We start from the raw sequence: 20138 nt of genomic DNA, 5'->3' as shown, positions 1-20138 counted from the left end.
GAAATATATGCAGAATATATGCAGTATTTGTTTTCTTATTGAACCTAAACAAATTCTCCTGCTTTAACAACATAAAATACATTATGGATTGTAAAACTGTAGTATTTGGCATATTTATAAAAATTACAAATATTAATGCCTTCATTTCCTACAGGCAAAATTACAATATTCCCAGTACTAGAGAAAGAGAGCACATGATGCTAACTTCTGCACTCAAACATTGCAATCCTATGCAGAGTTACACCAGTCTAAGCGCATTGAAGTCAATGGCCTTAGACGAGTAACTCTCCATAGGATTGCACTGAAAGCAACCCAAGTACACAATCTTTGTTTTAAACATCACCAGAGAAAAGCAAGCAGCTATCCACAAGGGAAAGAGGACCCCGATTGCTCCTCTCATGAAGAAGGCACTGCCCCTCTGGGTCTAGAAACATACCCTGGATTTAAAATATTGTATTTGTCTACAATACCCACAGCAGCAATCGCTCTCTAACGCCACAGATTATCTTACATGACAATCTGCGTTATTCTCACAGTATGAGCAAGTAAAATTTGATTTATTTTTTTACTCATTCCAAAAGATAACATTTATGTCATACAAGATTGTTCACACCTCACACACACACACACTGTGCTTCCTCTCAGATGGGAAGAGAAAGGAAGCATTTTAGTCGTCCAAATCTCCGTATCTTTAGCCTTAGCCAATCACTCTTCAATGTCACCTTGGACTTTGCAAGTTCCACTTTCAAATGGGATCCCTGGAAAATGGTGGTGTGACATGGAATGAAACCATTTTTAGCCGCCCGGCCTTAGAGAAGCTGGACTGATTCTTTACGAGTATCCCGGACACACAATGGGTGCATTCTGGTACTTTGAGATCCTTCAGAGTAACTTACACTGATTGTGTCCAAGTGCTGCCGGATGGTCAGCTCCGTTTCTTTGCTAGGCAAGAAAGGCTTCCCGTGCCTGCTGTTGGGCGGGAGGGTTGTGGGAACTGCAAAGAGCCCACCGTCAGCATCGGGGCCTCTGGAACTGGAAGGGCCAGCCAACAGCGATCTAGAGGGGTTTCTCAAACCTGAAAGAATACAAAAATATTGGTGTTCAATGAGAAGCCAGACCTGATTTTTCCACCAGAGACATTCTTTAGAAGTTGATGGTCACTCCCCCCCCCCTCCGCCCAAACCTGCCTTTGTTCCTATGTTTCGGAAGAACCGGTGCAGCAGCGCTAGTGCTGGGCTGCAGGTAACTGTGGAGCAAGAACTGTGAACCAGGAATCAGACACGATGGATACTTGCTGGTTCTCCCAGGTTAGGTAGATTGAGCGGCTAGCCTGGGTTGGGTCATGCCGGACTCAAGACATATTTTATTTCCCCAGGGAACACTCCAACTTGTAATTTACCATGTGGGCCAGCAGCAAAGACGGCTCCATAGCCTAGGCAACTCCCAACAGAGGAAACCACACCTGAAAAAATGGCCTGAAACCCGCTAACAGTTTCTTCAGGGAAGGGGAGGGCAGGCTGAGCGTCACACGAACTGCCATGGCAATGCAGCGGGCACTCAAAAGATCAGCAAGGAAAGGCAAGCTGTATAGCTCTTCCCTCCCATGTACAGTGGCAGGGCAGGGGAAGTTCAGACATGCTTCTGTGGTGCACTGCCATGCTCGCATAGGGCAAGGGCAACCGCAAAACATCTCCCCGTCCCCAGAATCCTCAGCAGCACAGGGCAATCCTGTGGCAGGCAGGCAGGCAGAGACTCTGCAACTGGATTTCAAACAGGCTTTCAGAAGTCAGAAAGTCACTGCTCTCGGCTAAAAGAAAACCCCAAAAACCCTGCCATGGTTCCATAAGTGTGTTATGTTTCAGAATCTGGAGAGGGTTTTAATGCCATGCTTGGTAGTGGTGCCTGGAAGAAAAAAACCCAAAGCAAATCAGCTTGGCTGCTACTCACTTGTGATTTTTTTTCTCCATGACTTACTCACCTGAGGGGCTGGAAGTGGTTCCAGGAGAAAAGGTTTTGTTGCGAAGGGCGGGCTGATTGCGTGTACAGCCTGGACTTCGGGTGCTAATCGCAATGACCTTCCCTGGAGGGGTCAGCGTGTGCTCCTCTTGCATGGGCTTGATCGGGGATGTTGCAACAGTGCTAGTTTCTGGAGCCTGAAAAGAACAGGAGTCTGAGTCCCAGTTGCTGTCAGAAACAGCTCATATGGCTGGGGGAAAAAATCAGGCCTCTTGAAGATCTGCCTTCTTGGTGGCACACCCAACAGAAGCTTCCAAGAGAACAAGCTTGGGCCTAGGTTGGAAGCACCCTTTTGCCTTATAGCGGAGGAAGTGTTCCACGGAACTCAGAAGCTCCTACTGAATAGAAGTTGATCCAACCTTAATTTGAAAAATTACCAGGCTGCACACAGCACTGAATTTTGTAGTTCTGCATGTTTTCTCCAGACAATGGCCAGAGTGATGCCTCTGGAATAAGTGCAACCAGGATGCTAACAATGAAAAGTCAACCTTCTCCAACCAATTGGTAGCATCAATCTAACAAGGAATTTACTGTCCTTTTTTTTTTTTTAAATGCTCCTAAAAGCAAATCTGATGATGCTGTGCCCATAAAGATGATGGCAAAACAGGGGCAACTACAGACAAGCTGGCATTTCTTACATACTCAGGAGACAGAAATGCAGAAAAATATGGACTTTGTTTAATTTACACCCTCAAACTGCTGAGCATGTTCACGACCCTACAAGGTATGGATATTGAAGGAGGTTCAAGATCAAAAACAAAACCAGAAGGGGAAGGAAAATTGGTCTGCTTAGGTTACGGAATCCTAGAAGGGCAGATTTGGATCAGAGCGAAATTTCCCATTTGTTTATGCTCAGTAATGATCCCCTATGGACCACAAAGACTACGTTTTCTGCCCCAGCCTTTTTAAAAGTATTGCTCTAAATTTTTTATGTTACTTCTGGTCGACAATCCAATTTAATATAATATGATTAGAAAAAAGGCCACATCATAGTTCCTTTTCCATTTTCTAGTACACAAACACATAAGAAATGCTACAGCTTTAAACAAATTAAAAAAGGGCTGTTTAATTTAAGCCCCGCTTTTTAGCAGAGTAAAAAGTGGCTCGTTACAAGAGTTGTCATTAACAGGTTGTCTGGTTGCCAATGGCGACTTGAAACTGCCTCCAGGTGACCCCTCTCTCTATATATCTGGCTATTTAAAATAGTAATGAATTTTTTAAAAAAATCCACTGATCTTGCTCAGTTGTGATATTCCAGTACTAGTGACTTTCCCAACAGAAGGTCCCTAACTTTGTTTTACAGAGACAGCAGCCATTTTTCCTTCTGATTGCAACAAAGGATGACTTTCTCTCATCCCCTTTGGTTTACCCTTTCCTGCTTGCTGAGTCACTGCTGGCCTGCAATTAGCTAGCTGCATGACTGCTTGGAAGCAGGTCCCATGGCATTCAATGCGACGTTGTCATTTACTGGGCAAGGCAGGAGAAATGGCTGCAAATCCCCACTCAGTGGGCAGCAGAGACACTGAGCCATAGATCTGGAAGCCCTTTAGGGACTTGCTAGCAAGGTCACTGTCGGCACCTCCATGTATTCAATATAGGAATAATTCTGACCTACACCTTGCGGGGTTTTCACATAAAATGTGTTTTAACATTTGAAAGCACTAGGCACTGTCATGTTTGTGGTTACAGTTCTTCCTTTACGCTCTTCACCTCTGATTCTATTCTGTCAAATGTTCTGCCTATCAGTTGCAGCGAAGGACCATTTGTGTTTTTACAGTGAGGGCAATTTTCTCCTTCCTGCTTATTTTCTTTCCTATATTTTACCACAGAATAAAAAAGCAGGCTATATGTTATTCCACAGATCCCAAACTGAGAGAAAAACTCCCTCTTTTTGTACTCTAATGTCCATGCAGACAACAGTGGCTCTCAGTTGCAAATCTATCAGTCATAGATGTGCCTCTATAGCAGGTCCATGTAGTCCATTTTGACTACCTAAAATGCTCTTTGCACAGAGATGCCCTTGAAGACAGTTCAAAAACTAACATCCACATTTGACAATTAGAGTGGTTTAGATGTACAGGTTAAATATCAGTTTAAAAACAGCACTTCTCAGTAAGCAGATGCACAGCAGATCAGCTCCAGACAGTGTTAGCAATTCCACCATGTGTTAAATAACAACTGAACAGGCTGTTTCAGGGGCAGCCTGAAAACTGTGGAACCAGCTTGACAGTGTGGTGTTGTGATTAGAGTACTAGAGACCCAGGTTCGAATCTTCACTCTACCATGGAAGCTCTCTGGATAATCCTGGACCAGTCACATGGACAGTCACATGCTCTCAGGCTCAATTTTGCAGTAATTTACTGCCTGAGTTGTTAAGTTCATTTCATTGTTTTTGCTCCCCACCCGTCCCTCACTGAGAACCTCTGTTGGAAAGTGGGTCAGAAAGCCTTAAAAATAAATACTTACCGGCTTGGGGTTCACTTCAGTGGATATGAGTTTTAGGAGGCAGTTGAGGAGTTTCTGTTTGTGAAAAGTGGCTGATGGAGAAACAGACTTCGTTTGGGGCACCTGTTCTCCGGATTCCTGGGTTTCCTGCCCCAAGACAGCCAGCCAATCATATTCTAGCTGCAGCTTGTTCGGTTTGCCCATCATGAGGTAGACTTCAGCCAAGGTAAGGCTCTCGGAGGTTCGCAGGCTCCATCCCTCCTCTCTGACCTGTTGCACAAGACGGCTTGGGTCATCCTTGAGAGACTTGGCGACGGATTGTCCCTGAGGGGGCGGCGGTGGCAGTGAGGTGCTGAGCTTCTCCTGAGAGTCTTCCATTACTGCATCCGGCAGCTCCTTGCCACAAGTTTCTGCCTGTGGCCCGCAGCAGGAGAGGGCCTGAGTTTCCGATGGGGATGGGCCACAACTGGGTGATGCCCCTTGGTCTCTCACCAGCTGCACCGCACTGAGACTGCCAGCCTCTGTGCTCCTGGACGACAGGCTCCCCAGAGGGGCCAACTCTTTCCTGTTCAGTCTGTCTGTGCAAAGACACTTCTCTGGGACAATAAGATCCTGGCAAGACTTCATGTACCGAGGAAACGGGTCAAGCAAAGAGAGTTCCTCCAAATCGGGGATAGGGCCACAATCGCAGTTTACGCTGCTGGGTGGCAACCGGGCGTCCACTTCGGTGACTGGTGCCTCCCTTCCCTCGGCACATTGAGCTGTGGGAACTGGCTTCTCCAGATGCCCGCCCGGGTCCTGAAGTCCAGAAGGTGGCTTATCCAGAGAGTTTGAGACGCCGAGACTTGGGGAGACTCCTTCCATAACCCCTGCCTCTGGAGAGCCCTCATCAGCATTTACAGTTGCATCAAATGTGGGCTGAGTGTTTCTACTTGCTTCTGCAGTGCTCTCTGCCCTGGCCCCGCCCCTGCCTTCTGTTCCCCGTGGGTATTTGACCTGCCCCCTGGCTGTCCCCTGGCCACTCTGAATGCCTAGAATCTGGGCAGGAGGCAACAGGTGCGAGTCCTTCGTGTTCTGCTTGCATCGGCCAGACTCCTGCCAGTGCACCGTGCAGAAAGCTTTGGAGTGTACGACTCGGGCAACCCCAGGGAGCGGGGTCAGGGTAGAGTTCTCTCCTGGGAAGAGATGGAGCATCATTTTTTCCTCTGAACAGCTGCCACTTGTTTCAGAGTCTCTGGAGTCTTGTAGCTGCCTTTCTGCTAGTGTTTTGCGCTGAGCACGAGACATTAAGGAATACGGCCATGCTAACACAAGGCTTGACACCTCCCCCACTATCCCTTCACAACAAGTAATTCTTTCCAAAGTAAACACATGAAGCTACCTAATGCAGAGTCAGACCACCGGTCCAGTAAGGTCAGGACTGTGTACTGTGACAGGCAGTGCCTTTCCAGGGCCTCAGGTAGAGATCTTTCATATAATCACTGCTACCATATTCCTTTGAACTGTAAATGTCAGGCACTGAATTTGGAACTTTCTACAAACTAACTGGAGGCTCCACCAGAGAGCTGTGGCTCTTTTTGGTTCTTGTATGACTAATTCTATTTCTGTCGGTATTCAGAAAATAAAAAGGCACACTAATAATCTCCAAACAAACGCTGGAATGACTCCCCCCAAATATGCACCATATCTTGCCAACCACCTGAAGAATTTTCGCCAAGTTGCGTAAATCCAAGAGAGACTGCCTCTCTTCTGGACCCAGTAAAGGATACCATGCGCACTTCATGGAGAGCCCACTTCTGCTTCAGGAACTCGATGAGGCTGGAGACTTTGCGATGTAGTTCCACGATCATTCTGGCAAACCGTGCAAAAAAGATGGGGGAGAGGTCAGCATGTGATGCCCCAGTCACAGTGGGGGAAAGAAAACGTATGTGAACCCAACAGCAATGATCGTCTCACTCACTCACTCCCCTTGAAATGGTCTTGCTATTCCTCGCTTTCTTCCTACAGCCCTTCCTGGAAAAAAGCCTGGTTTCATCAGTTATTTACACCTTGCTAACTTCTGATATGACATACATAGGGGCTCTCTACACAAGTGTTTGGGAGATTTCTACAGGTTCAGAAATACGGCAGTGAGACTGTCCAGTGGATGCTGCTGTACTGATCTTCTTTCAGCAAATGTTGACACAGCTGGCTACGAGTTTGTTTGCAAGCTCAATGCAGAGTGTTGGCATTTGAAGCCCTAAAACTGTCAGGGATGGAACGTATCTCAAGGACTGACCATTCCCATACAAACCCACTTGTGGTTTAAGATCAGCAGCTGCGGCCCTGAGCTCGGTACTCCACCCGTCTCTATGTAAGGTGGGTTGCTTTCAGGGAAGGGGCACCTTTCTGAGCTGCAGCATGTCATATGTCTCCTTTATTGAACATTTATTTTATTTGCTCACGCCTTTAGTAACGTGCAATTCCTTTTATTTTGTGGATTTCTGCTGGTGGCGTCAGGGTTGAGTAACTTTGCTGTTGTTTTCTCTTTTTAATTAGACATTTTTGTTACTTTTTAAGTTGACTGCAACTTGCTGGGGCGAGGGCCTGAAGTAGTGAAAAAGGCAGAGTAGAAACAGTTTTAAAATGACTAATTTACCCTAGAGAAGGAGGGGAAAAAATACCGGGCCATGAATGAACCATTCAATGCATGCAAACGCTAGATTGGGATTTGAACCATTTTGGGTAAACTAAGTTCTTCTATACCTTCGGGCATGAAGGGAGGGGGAGGAGATGATGCCTGCTAGCAATTATAATAGTTTGTGCTAGTAGAATCCGGAATTCCACGCTTCAACAAAAACACTGCAATTTATTCATCCTTGCTTACTTTTGCAGATATTATTCTAAAACCAACTTTTTGGTTCAGTTTCGCACCCGCCTCTCTATCCTAAGATTCTTGGCCTTAGGGTACCTGAGTCGTGGATTCTGGGCCAAACTCTGCACGCGGGCCCAAGCATGGTTATTCCTTGGCTGCAGCTCCACGGGGACCTTCAATGGAAGACGGACGGGCTTCTGATCCTCCTCATCGCTGATTCCTGGGGGAGAGGAAAAAGCAGGGAAAGACTCCTGAAATGAAGGAGTGACAGGTGAGGATGCCTTGAAAATACATTCTAGGAGTTAAAAATCCTATGTCCAGCCACACCAAAATGGTAGGCAGGGTCATAACAAGCAGCAGAAACAGCTCCACTAAGAGCCATTGTACAGGTGTTCTGAGGAATGGAATTGTGGGGCAGGAAGAACTAGAATGGCTGGTGTAGACTTTCAAAAAATGGGATCAGTGGTAGGCAAACATGATACAAGGACTGAAAAAACGGGGGGCGGGGGGGAGGGATTCTTACCCCATCTGGGAAAGCATGTATGAGAGGCTGCCTCTGGGAACAGCACAGGTGGAAGGCGAGAAAGGGCAAAGGGCTTAAAATATTTCCTTATAGCAACATCTATAATTATGTTTTGTTAAAAAAGACAAGATAAATATTCCAGTCTCCTAAGACGGCAGACTGCCTTATCATACAGGCTAATACAAACAGCTAAACTGGAAAGAACCAAACTAACTACGGTTCCTCCACATGGAGCCAAAATAGCCACAACACTGATTACGCTGCTTCTCAAAATCTGCCTGCTAGCTGCATATCAGCACAAATGTTTGTGAGCCGGTGGACACGTGTGGCTCACAATTCTACCAACAGCACAAAAGCTTTGGCAAATGCTGACTTTGGCACAGAATTCACTGGCACCGTGATCTTGGGGCCCTGTTTTGGATGCCTAAGTGAGTTCTCACTTGCTTCTTTCTCCCTGGCCAACTCCCTGGCCCCTCCCTCCTTCCCAGGTCCTCCTGACGTACCATCTGGATCGCAGAGCTTCTTTAGAGCCCTGCACATTGGAGCTTTGATGCGAAGGTTCCTCCCTTTGTAGCGAACAGTCGTAGCCCTAGAAAAGTTTTAGAGATTTATAAAAGTTAGAGATTTGGAGGCACCAGAAGCCTGTTCAAATCAATGGGTTCAGAGTGGAGTAAATAAGCAAAGAGTAAGCTCCAAGCCACTAAAATGTTGTATTGATAGATCACAACTACAATGCTTTTTCATATCTGGCTGAGTCATCAGGGTATAGAATTCCCACAGAGACACCTTTCCAATAGCAACAGCTTCCAATAAATGGCAGAGAGTGCACATCCATAAATCGCTCATAAATAGTGTTCAGAAATCAAAAAAATCATATCAGCTTTAAAGAGTTTTCACTGAAAGCCACAGGTTAAAATGGTCTCAATGCTATTGCGCCATCCAGACACACACACACACGAATCAAAGCTTCTGCTAGCTAAGTGGACAAAACATAAGGTGTTTGTTTACACTGTTAGAACAACAGAGCAAGCCATATCATGTAAACTCAGCAGTAAATCTTAGTTCAATCTGATTTGCTCCTTAGTGCGTGTGATTAAGATTGCAGCCTATTGCAACCTTCTGGACAGGCGTATAAAGCCTTACATGCCCCGAGGGGAAATTCACAAAGCACAATTTTGAAGGAAAGTCTGGGCAATGGGCAGGTTTGTCTCCTCCAAAGCATATAAAACTCCCATTAGTGCTAGATTAATTTACACATTATAAATCTCTCGAAATGTACTTTACTCAGGTAACAATTTTGGAAGTGAATGTAACATATCCCATTGTGATCCTTTGGCATCGCCAGTTGCCAAAATGAGTCTTGATGCCGTTTGCTGGAAAACAGCGGGGAGAGGAGCCGTACACCAGCACAACCCCAGCATTTGCAATGAGCACAAAGCATCTCTTCAAAGGCCACGCCGAACAATGTTGCGACGCGGAGAGCTGCCGAAATAGAAGGTGCATTTTTGTGCTGCCTCCAACGGTGGCTGTGGGCGGATGGAGAGAACCAGCCACATGGCACCAGCGAGCAGGCAGCTCAACACACTCCTCCACACACAGAGAAATGTAGTATTCCTCACTGTAATGGGTGCGATGTGTGTCTCTCCAACTGGCTCAGGCACAAAAAACTGTCCTTTTCTTTCCACCTACTGGCAGTCGTTATTCATTCAAGTAAAAAAAAAAAGGCATCTTCAAAAGCGCCAGGTATACAGTTTCTGACGGTCATAATGAAAACAACTGCACAGTCCTAAGCAGAGTTCTAGCCTTCTAAGCCCATCAAAATCATATGACACTGAAAACAGAGCAATCCAAAGTTCCCGGAATATTTTAGATGACGAAAACTGGCAGCAATCAGTTGCATTTTTTTAAAAAAACCTTTAAGCTGTTAGAAAGGAACAGATTAAAAAAAGGAAAAGCTATACCCATGTACATTCTGCATCTTCCCTCTTTTAAACTTGCAAACCTGACATGCTGTTTGCTCTGCTTACTAGTTCCGAGTGGGTCTTGTTGCATTTTAATACATTTTAAAGGAGGAAACGGCTCATGAAAAGCAGCCGGTGCCTTTCACCTTCAACTATAGATTGGGCTGCCTAGTTTGCTTTCACAAAACCATTTCTAATGCTCACAGGTCAGGAGGGAAGAGAGGGAAAAACAACTTACCCGGCTTGGATGAGTTCGTTGAGTTTAGCTGCATTTTTGTCATCCATACCTTTAAGCGAAACAGAAAAAGCACACACAACATAGTCAGAATGAAATATAGCCGGATGAGACCTGATATGCCTGTCAGCCTCTCTGATGATTTCCCATTTGGACTGAACACCAGCTATCCTGCCGAGTGAGCCCGCTAAAGCGATCCCTTCAGGAAAGCATAAACAAAACCCACTTGAAGAGCATGCATAACACCATGTCCTTCGCACTCAGTTCCTCAGACTATACTTCCAGGAGATCCCTTTTCTGCAGAAAGCAAAGACAACTGCACCTGTGCAGAGTTCAGTGAAAACTGAGGGGCCGAGGGAGGGGGGGAATGGCCAGGTGGGATAAAATCTGGGTAGGTAAAGAGCCTCCCCACTTGGGTTGGTGCCACAGGGCAGAAATTTCCCATCTGCCATGCAGGTCACATTTCAATTTGCAGACGGGAGGGAGAGACGGAATTGTCTGTGTCTTAACAGCCAAGCTTGCCAACTGCAAATACGGTGCTGCAACATTAACAGGGAGGTCTTCTTGAACACCACGCACCAGACCTCGGTTACCAAGGCAGCACAGCACCGCGTAAAAGCCTGCAGCTTTCCGAAGTCAGTGCAGTGAAAGGGGAGCCTGCCAGGAAGACATGCGCTCACAACGGTAGCCGGTTTGTCAAAGAAATGACCCTTCCCTCTAGGGAATGCTGGAAGAAGCTAACAGGTTACCTGGGGTTTGCCACCACCATTTACGGTGCACGTGGCACCAGAGAAGGAAGCTGGATCCCAGTGGGCCATTAAGCAGGCGTGACTGAAAAAACAGTAGGAGCAGGAGTTCTCTTCCATTTAAAGAACGGCACACCTTGTTCACTGCCCCGGCTCGCTCGTAGGAAATCACTTTCCTATGACCCAAGCTACAAGTGACAGCTGCCCTGGATTTTAAACCTGTGTCTGCGGACACCATTTTTAATTGATTTATAGTTACTTTAAACACAGAGTCATGAGGCCCCACCCCAGAACAGGCACACAGCGGGACTCCCACTTCCTTTCACAGGAGGAAGATTGTGACCTGGCCGGCCGGCCCCATCACTGCCTCTCGGCTGTTAACTGCACCCACCAAACGTGTTCAAGGCGCAAGAGACTGCCAGGCTGTTCGGTGTGCCTGGGGGGTGTCACTTGGCAATACTCCCCGAGTACAAAAATGAACAGATTTTGTATTATGAGCTCCCTCGTATTTCTTTCTTTTGAAAAGCAGGCTTGAAGTGTCCCCCAGGAATAGTGCAGAGGGATTCCTGAGCACTTAAGTATCCTGGAAGGGGGAGAGAAAATGCCCACATGAAAGCACAGATTCTGCCCCGGCGTACAGGCCCTGCACAGGGTCCTGTAAATGTTGACAGAAATGGACTCGGGGAACTTTCCAAACGGGAAGAAGCCGGGATGGGGGACGGGGACGAGACGCCTCCAGTTCCAGGTGCCTGCTGAAGCCCGGCAGGTCTGTCCTGCCCTCCCTCTTCCTGGCCCCTTGGCAAAGAAGTGCTGCCAAAGCCAAGCCTGAGCCTTCCTGCGCACAGATTCAGTGCTAGGGTGAGCAAGGGGAAGCAGGGCAGGCAGCGCACATCCCCCCCCCCTTACGATCGGAGAGACCTGGAGAGAGGGGCAGCCAGGCCACCGCCTTCCTCAGACAAACCGGTCAGACAGCAAGCCCACTTGATTAGGGTTGCAGCCTCACCGCTCTGTATTTAAAAACCTACAAATCAATTAAAAATGGTGTCAGCAGTTTAAAATCGAGGGAAATTGTCATGCTTGCAAACACCATGTTTGCAAATAACGAAGCAAAAATAAAAATAAAAATGCACATCTAAATTAGAGAGCCACTGAGGTGTAACAGTTAGAGTGGTGGACTAAGATCTGGGAGACCCAGGTTTGAATCCCCATTCCGCCATGAAAGCTTGCTGGGTGACCTTAGGTCAGCCACACTCCCTCAGCCTATCTTACTTCACAGGGTTGTTGTGAGGATAAAATGGAGGACAAGCAAATTATGTAAGCCACTCTGGGTTCCCAGCGGGGAGAAAGGCAGGGTGTGAATGAAGTAAAATACCACAAATGCCGAAGAGGAAGCTGAATTGCAAAGTAAGGGCAACAGAATCAAATCGACAGACTACGTGGAAGTGGTAAATATTATACTCAACTTCGCCCTTTAGCTCTTTTAAATTAACGTTTTGAACTTATGTGGCGGCTGGACTGATTAATAATACCCACAGAGCAGCCTCCGAGTTCCCCAGTGATTCGACCTTGGGAGGCTGTGCTCAGAGAGGCTCCATGTTCACTCCCTAGATTTTCGCACAGCTGAAATGCTAATTAACAGCTCAGCCCTGACTGGCTCTGGAGTTGCCGGGTGATGCACTGAGTGCTGGAAAAAGATGGCTTCTCAGCTCACCCAGCTCCATTCCCTTCTTCTCTGAGCTAGCTTTCTTTGACCAAGCTCAGACCAGGATGCAAGTATGCCAGAGAGAAGCTGAAAGCCGCATGCTATTCCTCACCTCAGCATGCCCCTATGGAGAATCAACTAGGCATGGGAGGGGGCTTGCACTCTAGTGGACGGGTGAGATGAGCAACAAATGGATGCCAAACAGAGATGCCTAGATAGCTAGCTTTCAAGTTTTTAGAGAGGCAAGTTTAATGTACCAACAGTAAGGTTTTCTTATTTAATGTCTATTGCCTGTGTAAGAGTGCTTTATGCTTTTTGCTCCTAAAGCTAATAAACTTAACTTTTATTTAAGCTGAGTCTGGAATTCATGATTTACACCTCAGAATGAACCCAGAGATTGGAAAGCCAAGGCTTTTGGGAAAGGGAGAGCTTATGGTCTCACAAACAAAAAAGGAATGTGTCCCACCTGCCTGTCTGCTGAAGTGGCTGTGATCAGTGCTTAGAGTTAGGAGGAAGGGACATGGCCTTCCCGACACCAGCATTCCCTAATATTATGGTATCAAAAGTAGCGTATACTCACAGCCCCCAATCTTCTTCCTTAGCTCCCCATAACAAATTAAGCCATAGAGCTCCAGGGAGGATTTTTTCAGCCCTTGAGAAAACACTGCAAAAAGCAACAAAAAGACCCACAGGTGTTCGAAATGAGAGAAAACACTCTTTGTACTCAGGATGATTCAGGCAACCACCACAGAACCACCCGATTTTAGAGTTCTCAGAGAACTAAACAAATATCAACATTTATTTAACTGACACAACCCAAGATCTCCCTACAGTTTGCACAACATGAGACCAGTAACCACAGCTGAAAATTCAAGATCCAATGGGCCTGTAACAAACGGAAAGTGCAATCTCCCTGGTATCCTAGCTTACAACCAGATTTTATGCGGGGGGGAGGGGGGAGGCAAACAATCGAGACGCCGATGCCTCTGAAAATATTCACGCATTTAACATGCATTCATGACCTGTTTCCATCACTACTCCAAAACATCAGGAGTTCATTAATCACATTCAAGAACACATTTCAGTGTTCAAAGACACCAATTCCAGTATGTGGCCTTTTGAAGGATCTCAAGTTTTCTTCTATGAAGGTCAGAGCAACCATCTATTTATTTTAAACTATTTACATCCTGCAGTTGTCCCGATCGAGGAGAGAAGCAAAGGATAAACTGAGCAGAACTTTCACTGTTCTAGCCTGGCAAGCTCTGGGGTGCCATTTCCCATTTAAGGGCCATGTTCACTGGGCAACACAAGTTTTATTCAAGAAGGCTTGATTTTAGTTATCCTGCAGCTCACTGTTGTGTGTTCAGGCTGGCTGAGTGATTTTTGGGAAATGTTCTCATTAGGAGTGTGTGCTTCGGGTATCCGATTTGGGTAAAATACCCGAATCGGGCCCAATTCAGAAATCCCGAATCAAAGTTTCCCAAAGCATTCGTAATGCTTCGGGAAGCTTTGGGGCCCCAGGGGTTAAGTTTAAAGGGCCCCTTCGCAAGCGGCAGGGCCCTTTAAACTTTCCGATTCCGTACCCTTACCCCCCCCCCACTTACCTGGCACTGTGCTGGAAGAGGCAGCCCTCCTGCCTCCCCGCTGGCCTCCAGTGGCATCGGCCCCCTCTGCCGGCCAGCTGGCCGTGCCAGCACGGTGACAGGGAGGGCTCTCTGCCGGCCAGCTGGCCATGACAGCCATGGCTGCGCGGTGGCGGCAGAGATGGTCTGTTCCCCCGGCCAGCGCGGTGTTGGCTCCAGCCTTCCACCTGGCCACGTAAGTGGGGTGAGGAGGGGGGGAGTTTAAGGATGGGGTGGGCCTCCCCCCTCCCCCGTCACTTCAGTATGCTCCAAATTTTTACGGAGCATACCGAAGCGACTTAGAAACCTGAATCCAAAGCAGCATGCCACTTTGGATTTCAGGTTTTTCTGAAGCTTTTTCCCGCTTCGGGTTTACCCGAATATTTTTTCAGGTGCATACCCCTAGTTCTCATTGCAACATTTTGGATGGTCTGTTTGTGCAATTTACACACAGAGAAAAGCAGGGTGTTATCCCTTTGCATAAAGAAAACAAGCATCCATGACTCTCAGTGCACTGATCGTGTTAGCCTGGTCATCCAAAATGGCCATTGTGAGCTGGCCACCTTAAGCTGCATAACTCCTACCTGGTATTAGTGCAAAATTACAGATGTAAAGATAAACACCTCTGTATGGGGGTGGGTCAAATACAGTGGCTATGCATCCTTTCCCTGTTGACTGCACCACTGTTACAGATTCTGTGTATTCCCCAGGTCTGCCACATACAATGACCATATGCACACAGGTGGGCCTAGTGGCTCACAGCAACCTGATGCACTCAGTCAGAGCCCTTTGAAGTCATGCACAAGTATGGCCTCAGCATTCTTTTTCATAACGCAAGAGATATACATCAGTGGATGTTACAGGGCTGGTCAGACATCAACTTTTGTCAAAGAAATTACCCAATGGCTTCAAGCCTTGCATAAAAAATGTAGTCAGATCCAGCAATCTTGCTCACCATTATCAAAATCAATGTATTTGGAAATCTTGTGCCAGGTGCGATAGTAGAAATGCCGGACCTGCTCCTTATTCTTCACCATACTTGCCGGTTTGCTCTTCTTCTTGTATTTCAGGGCAATGTTGTTCTGAATAGCTTCAAAATCTTTTCCATGCTGGAGAAAATGGGAGTGGGTGAGCAATACAATTCAAACAGACTGAAAAACAGAAAACTGCAGACAGGACAAGAACAAGATACTTTATGTAGTTCTGTGGGCCTACTGTTCCCGCCTCTCTGCCAGTTGTCAGAGGAACCAATATCAAAATTAAAATGACTTTGGGAAAGGGGCCGCTGGATAAATTTCTTTGTTTACAGAGGAAGGTCTCTTTACTTCATGTCTTGATTTTGTTTAGTCATGTCTATATTTGGGCAATGCTTTGTCTCCAGAATGTAAAAATCAGACCAAGATGTTAATTGCAGCAGCCAGTTTCCAAAAAGCCAGAAACCTACGGATTTAGCAGTTTCCAGGAGGTGTTAGTCATTTCAGAATTGTTTGGGTCTGCAAACCACCAAACGTTTGGACGCAAGCAGATGGCCCCTTCCTTCCCCTCCCCACATGGACGATTAGGAAGACACCAGGCTCCAGGGACTTTTGCCCCAGGGTACATCCCTGGAAATGCTATCAATTCCAAGGCAGAAATATGTACACAACTTGTAAATTACAGACTTCTTCATCTGCAATACACTTTTGAGAGGCAGGGAGATGGTTGCTGATCTCTGGAATGGCAATGGTCCACGCCAGGACATACCCACCTCATAGAGGCCCTCAAAGAAGGTGTTCTTATCTTCTGTGCTCCATGACTCCCACTGACGCCTAACCTTCTTGCCTTCCTCTTTTTCTCCAGCCGAAGAGCCCAAGTTTCTTGTGGCAGATTTCGAACTTCCAGCCGGGGTGCTGGAAGGGATTCCTGATGAGTTGCCTGACGAAGCCCCTCCATTATCTGCACCTTAAACAAACATCACATTTTCAATCCAGGAATCCTGAGCCAGCGACCAATACAAAGTATTTCAGAACACATCCATAAATTGGAGAAGGGCAAACCCCCACTAGTACTGCAAGCATCTCACTACTGTACAAAACCTTCTTTTTAAAACAATCAAAGCTTTTAGAAGTCAGTTTTTGATTTACCTATTCCAAGCTACAATAGCTTTTGCAATAATAGTTTCTAAAGCCTACCCAATGAGTTCAGCTTTATATATTTCAGGCAAGTTAATGATTGGTTTACCGGGCGGGGAAATAAAAAATCTCAGCAAAACTGAACAGCAGGCTGAAACACAGTAAGAACGAATGATTAAAATCACTTCTGGCTTGTCTGAAAGGAAGAACTCTTATTCTGTATTGCTTTGGGTATTCCTGGCTTAATTCAGACCTCAAGTGACCCCTTAGCTCAGCTAGGGTTGGAGTGGTCTGAACTATGGTATGGAAACAGTTGGTAAATCAGAAACCACGGTTTGGGAACCACCCGTCACAGTTTGCCAGGATGCCCACTATATGTCTACTATCAGGAAGATACTTTCCGTTCAAAATGTGTAGCTTATATTTTTATTGTACCAGCCCACTAGACCTTGAAAAAAAGATTCCACAAGTAAAAACAAACAAACAAACCCTGGAAGGTGGCTAAGGAGAAGAGCGTTGAGAGTCTCACCGTGGTTAGTTAACCATAGACTCATCTGCACATTCCTTTTAAACTGGTAGGCTTTGATGCTCAAGGGGAATGAGATTCTTTCAGGAGTATATGCCCACCCACTTCTGGTAGGAGATTCCATTCACATTTCACAACGCAATGGCATTTAAAGGAATCCAACACTGGGCCAGGTTAATATAACCCGAGATGAAAATGGGCCAGAAACGATGGTATGAAAGAGACCCACATCTCTCATGACATTTGGAAGGTGGGGAAGCAAAATTTCCTGAAGATGGTCATGCTACACAGTCATTAACAGTACTTCAACTGACAATTTACTGTTTACAAGAACCACATAAAATAATGTTAAAAACCCATGAAATTCCCATCAGACTCTCGCATTGCAAGAAGAGGTATGAATTGTTGGAACATTTACCATGGGCGTTACCTACGGCCTAAGTGAAATCAAATTAGAGAAGGGTGAGTTAAAGAGCTGTGCTGAAAAGGAACAAATTGAGGAAGAGGCGCTGACACCCCAAAAGAACCAGGTGAGTACATTTAGGGAGAGCAGCCAAGCACACCTCCAACCCGTTTACTCTCATGGGTGGCACTGACGAGGCACTGATAACAAGATATTCCCATTAACTGGTCCTTAGCCTACACACGATTGCAGCAAACACCTCTCTCTTAATAATCAGGCAGTGCCAGGAACAAACAGAGCCAAAAGTACTAATGCTACTACCGTCACTGAAAGCTCATGCTTCTACATAAAGCAATGGAACTCTAAGCCCATCAGCAAATGGAGCTGTCTTCTGGTCTGTCATATTCCTTGACAGTGTCTCTTTTCCTTCAGCTGAATAAGGAAACCAGATCCAATTTAGGTCTGCAACCTTTTTTCACTATCATCGTATAACAGAGGTACAGATTAAATCACAATATATTCTGGTTATACCCAAGTATTCTAGTGAACTTTGTATAAACTTTAATGTAGATTGTTAGCAGACTGTGTAAAACACAACCGTTCCTTTACCTTTTGACAACCAGTTAAAAGTAGTTGAACAAAGATAGATTAATGATTCTTTAATTGCTAGAATGGACCAACAATAATCCGCTCATCTAACCTTTTGACAACTTTTAAAGATTTATAGTTTTTCAAGCAGTTTCATGATAACATCACACTCGGCTTTGGTAGAATGTCACATTACTGAAAATCTAAAGAACCAGCTAAATTTAAGACCAATCATATGTTTATACTATTTTCGCATGTGAAAGATCTTAGAGACGTCTATATAGAAAGCACGTGTTAATTAGCATGAAATATGTCACCCAGGTAAGTTAGACTTTTAAAGAAGGAAATTTCATGAAGGTTTAGGTGAGAATTTGTGTGTTTGTTTACTGAAAATCCAATGCATTTCATAGTAAGACTGAGTATGATTTTAAATCATTCATAGATTTAATTGAGAAATGTTAGGAAAAGTACCTTTTATTGCATGCATACATTAATCAATTATTGGTTTCATTTTAATAAGCCTTTACATTTTAGTATCTTGATTTAAAATATTAGAATTTATTTCAATTAAGAAAAAATAATAAAATTCTCAAAGAAGTCTCTGTGCCTTGACGGAAAGGGTTAAACTAGAACAGCTCACAGAAATTATTTGTAGTAAGCAACAGGTTCTTTAAAGAAAGAACTCCATCCTATCTGAAGTTCTCCAAGATGTTCAGAATTTGGGATATAAAATCTCAGAACTGGACCGTTTGGAAGCTTTAATTAGATGTGCAGAGCCCTTACAATCACTCTCTTGGGCAAACACGTCCTATTCCTGTAGCCCCATTCAGTGTCTTATTAATAGACAAAAAAAATCATTTGTTAATTCCACGCTGAAGACAGACATGTAGAATTTCATGCAAATGTCTTGTGCTTTGGACAGGTACTCATGAAAAAATGACGTCTCAATCATACTTCCCATCTTTCCCCCCCAAAAACAAACCCAAACCCACCAGAGTTTGGAAGGACAAAATCTGCAAGATTTAAAATGGGGTCTCTTCAGCCCTGTCCCTACCATTTAGCAGCATCACACCTGCTGCTGTTATTGACACTTGAGACTTCCACTGAGACATCTTAAGAAAACAACAACACATTTTTTCATCTCGGTTGCCATTAATAAGCAGTTCTAGCCTTCTTGAGACAAGGTAACTGTAGATATATGGCAGCCAGCAGGGCCGGATCTACGGTTGCCAGCACCCAGGGCAACCGTAGTCAGGCTCGTTGCGCGCGCGCGCTCCTGGTGCTGCGTGATGACATCACTCCTGTGATGTCATCATGCTGGGCGCCCCCCACCCCCGCGGCAAGCCGGCTGTCCCAACGCACTGCGGAGCTGTCAGCGGCGGCAGCGTGAGTGGCTAGGAGGCTGCCCGCACTGTTCACCTGCCCCGCAGGACAAGGGGTGGCTGGCTTGCCGCGCACCCCTTGTCCCAGGGAAAGGCAAACGGCGCGGGCGGCCTCCGAGCCACTCGCGCAGCTGACTTGCCGTGAGGGAAGGCGAACGGCGCAGGCGGCCTCCCAGCCTCCAGAGGCAGGCAAAAGACAGTGCGGGTGGCTGGGAGGCCGCCCACGCCGTTCGCCTTTCCTCAGGACAAGGGGCGCACAGCAAGCCGGCCACCCCTTGTCCTGCGGGAAAGGCAAAAGGCAGCACGGGTGGCTGGGAGGCCGCCTGCGCCGTTCGCCTTTCCCCAGGTACACTCCCGGGGCTGGCAGCTGTGCCCAGCGCCCCTCTTTGGCGGCGCCAGGGGCAGCCCCCCCTGCCCCCCCCGTTGATCCGGCCCTGGCAGCCAGGCAAGAACTTAACTGGAGAACATAGTCAAATGGTACTTAGATCCTAAGTACTACAGAAGGATGGGAGAAAAAAAGCATTACAGACTTGAAACCACGTAAGAAGTTTAAAGCTTACCATTATAAAGAGCAAACAAATGTTACGATCAAGTGCAACCACAGCTGTGCCAGTTCAACTCCACAACCTGTGCAAATGTCCGGAAGCTCCAGCCGTGCCTCAGATGCTGGGCTGGCAACTGTTGTCAGTGGGGAAGTATGGCACCATACATAAAGATGCTGCATGGCATGTAACTGGGTGAAGAGAGGTATGAGCAAGTGGCAGAACTGGGAAGTGCTCATGGGAATGGCATCTGAAAGGAACGGCATGTGGCTGGTTGTACTAGGTCAATGGGCCTCAATCTTTTGTCTCTTAAAACCCACCCAATCACTCTAGTCAAGAACCTGAAACCCATCAAAATAGAAATAAAAAGCCCGTTTAACCCAAGAACGAGATGCATCCTGTTATTATATTTATCATTTACAGTAAGCTTTAAGGACATAAACTGCAGAAGCACCATGGATAATGGTAGGTAAGGTCAACAG

At 46.1% G+C, this 20138-nt stretch overlaps 1 protein-coding gene across 2 annotated transcripts in view; it reads right to left on the bottom strand.

Annotated features, from left to right (window-relative positions):
* Nucleotides 1-20138, bottom strand: part of CRAMP1 (cramped chromatin regulator homolog 1) — a 45138-nt gene that overhangs the window by 16181 nt on the left and 8819 nt on the right. For both annotated transcript variants that reach the window (XM_054995276.1, XM_054995275.1), the window contains exons 3-12: nt 15852-16045; nt 15060-15213; nt 13063-13146; nt 10038-10086; nt 8342-8427; nt 7412-7535; nt 6231-6312; nt 4483-5733; nt 1979-2153; nt 897-1075 (exon numbers count right to left, since the gene is read on the bottom strand). In XM_054995276.1, the coding sequence (XP_054851251.1) occupies nt 897-1075; nt 1979-2153; nt 4483-5733; nt 6231-6312; nt 7412-7535; nt 8342-8427; nt 10038-10086; nt 13063-13146; nt 15060-15213; nt 15852-16045 (2378 nt within the window). The remainder of the gene's footprint in view (nt 1-896; nt 1076-1978; nt 2154-4482; nt 5734-6230; nt 6313-7411; nt 7536-8341; nt 8428-10037; nt 10087-13062; nt 13147-15059; nt 15214-15851; nt 16046-20138) is intronic.

The sequence above is a fragment of the Eublepharis macularius genome, chromosome 12 (genome assembly GCF_028583425.1).
Source record: "Eublepharis macularius isolate TG4126 chromosome 12, MPM_Emac_v1.0, whole genome shotgun sequence".
NCBI lineage: Eukaryota > Metazoa > Chordata > Lepidosauria > Squamata > Eublepharidae > Eublepharis > Eublepharis macularius.
This window is presented reverse-complemented; position numbering and strand designations above follow the sequence as displayed.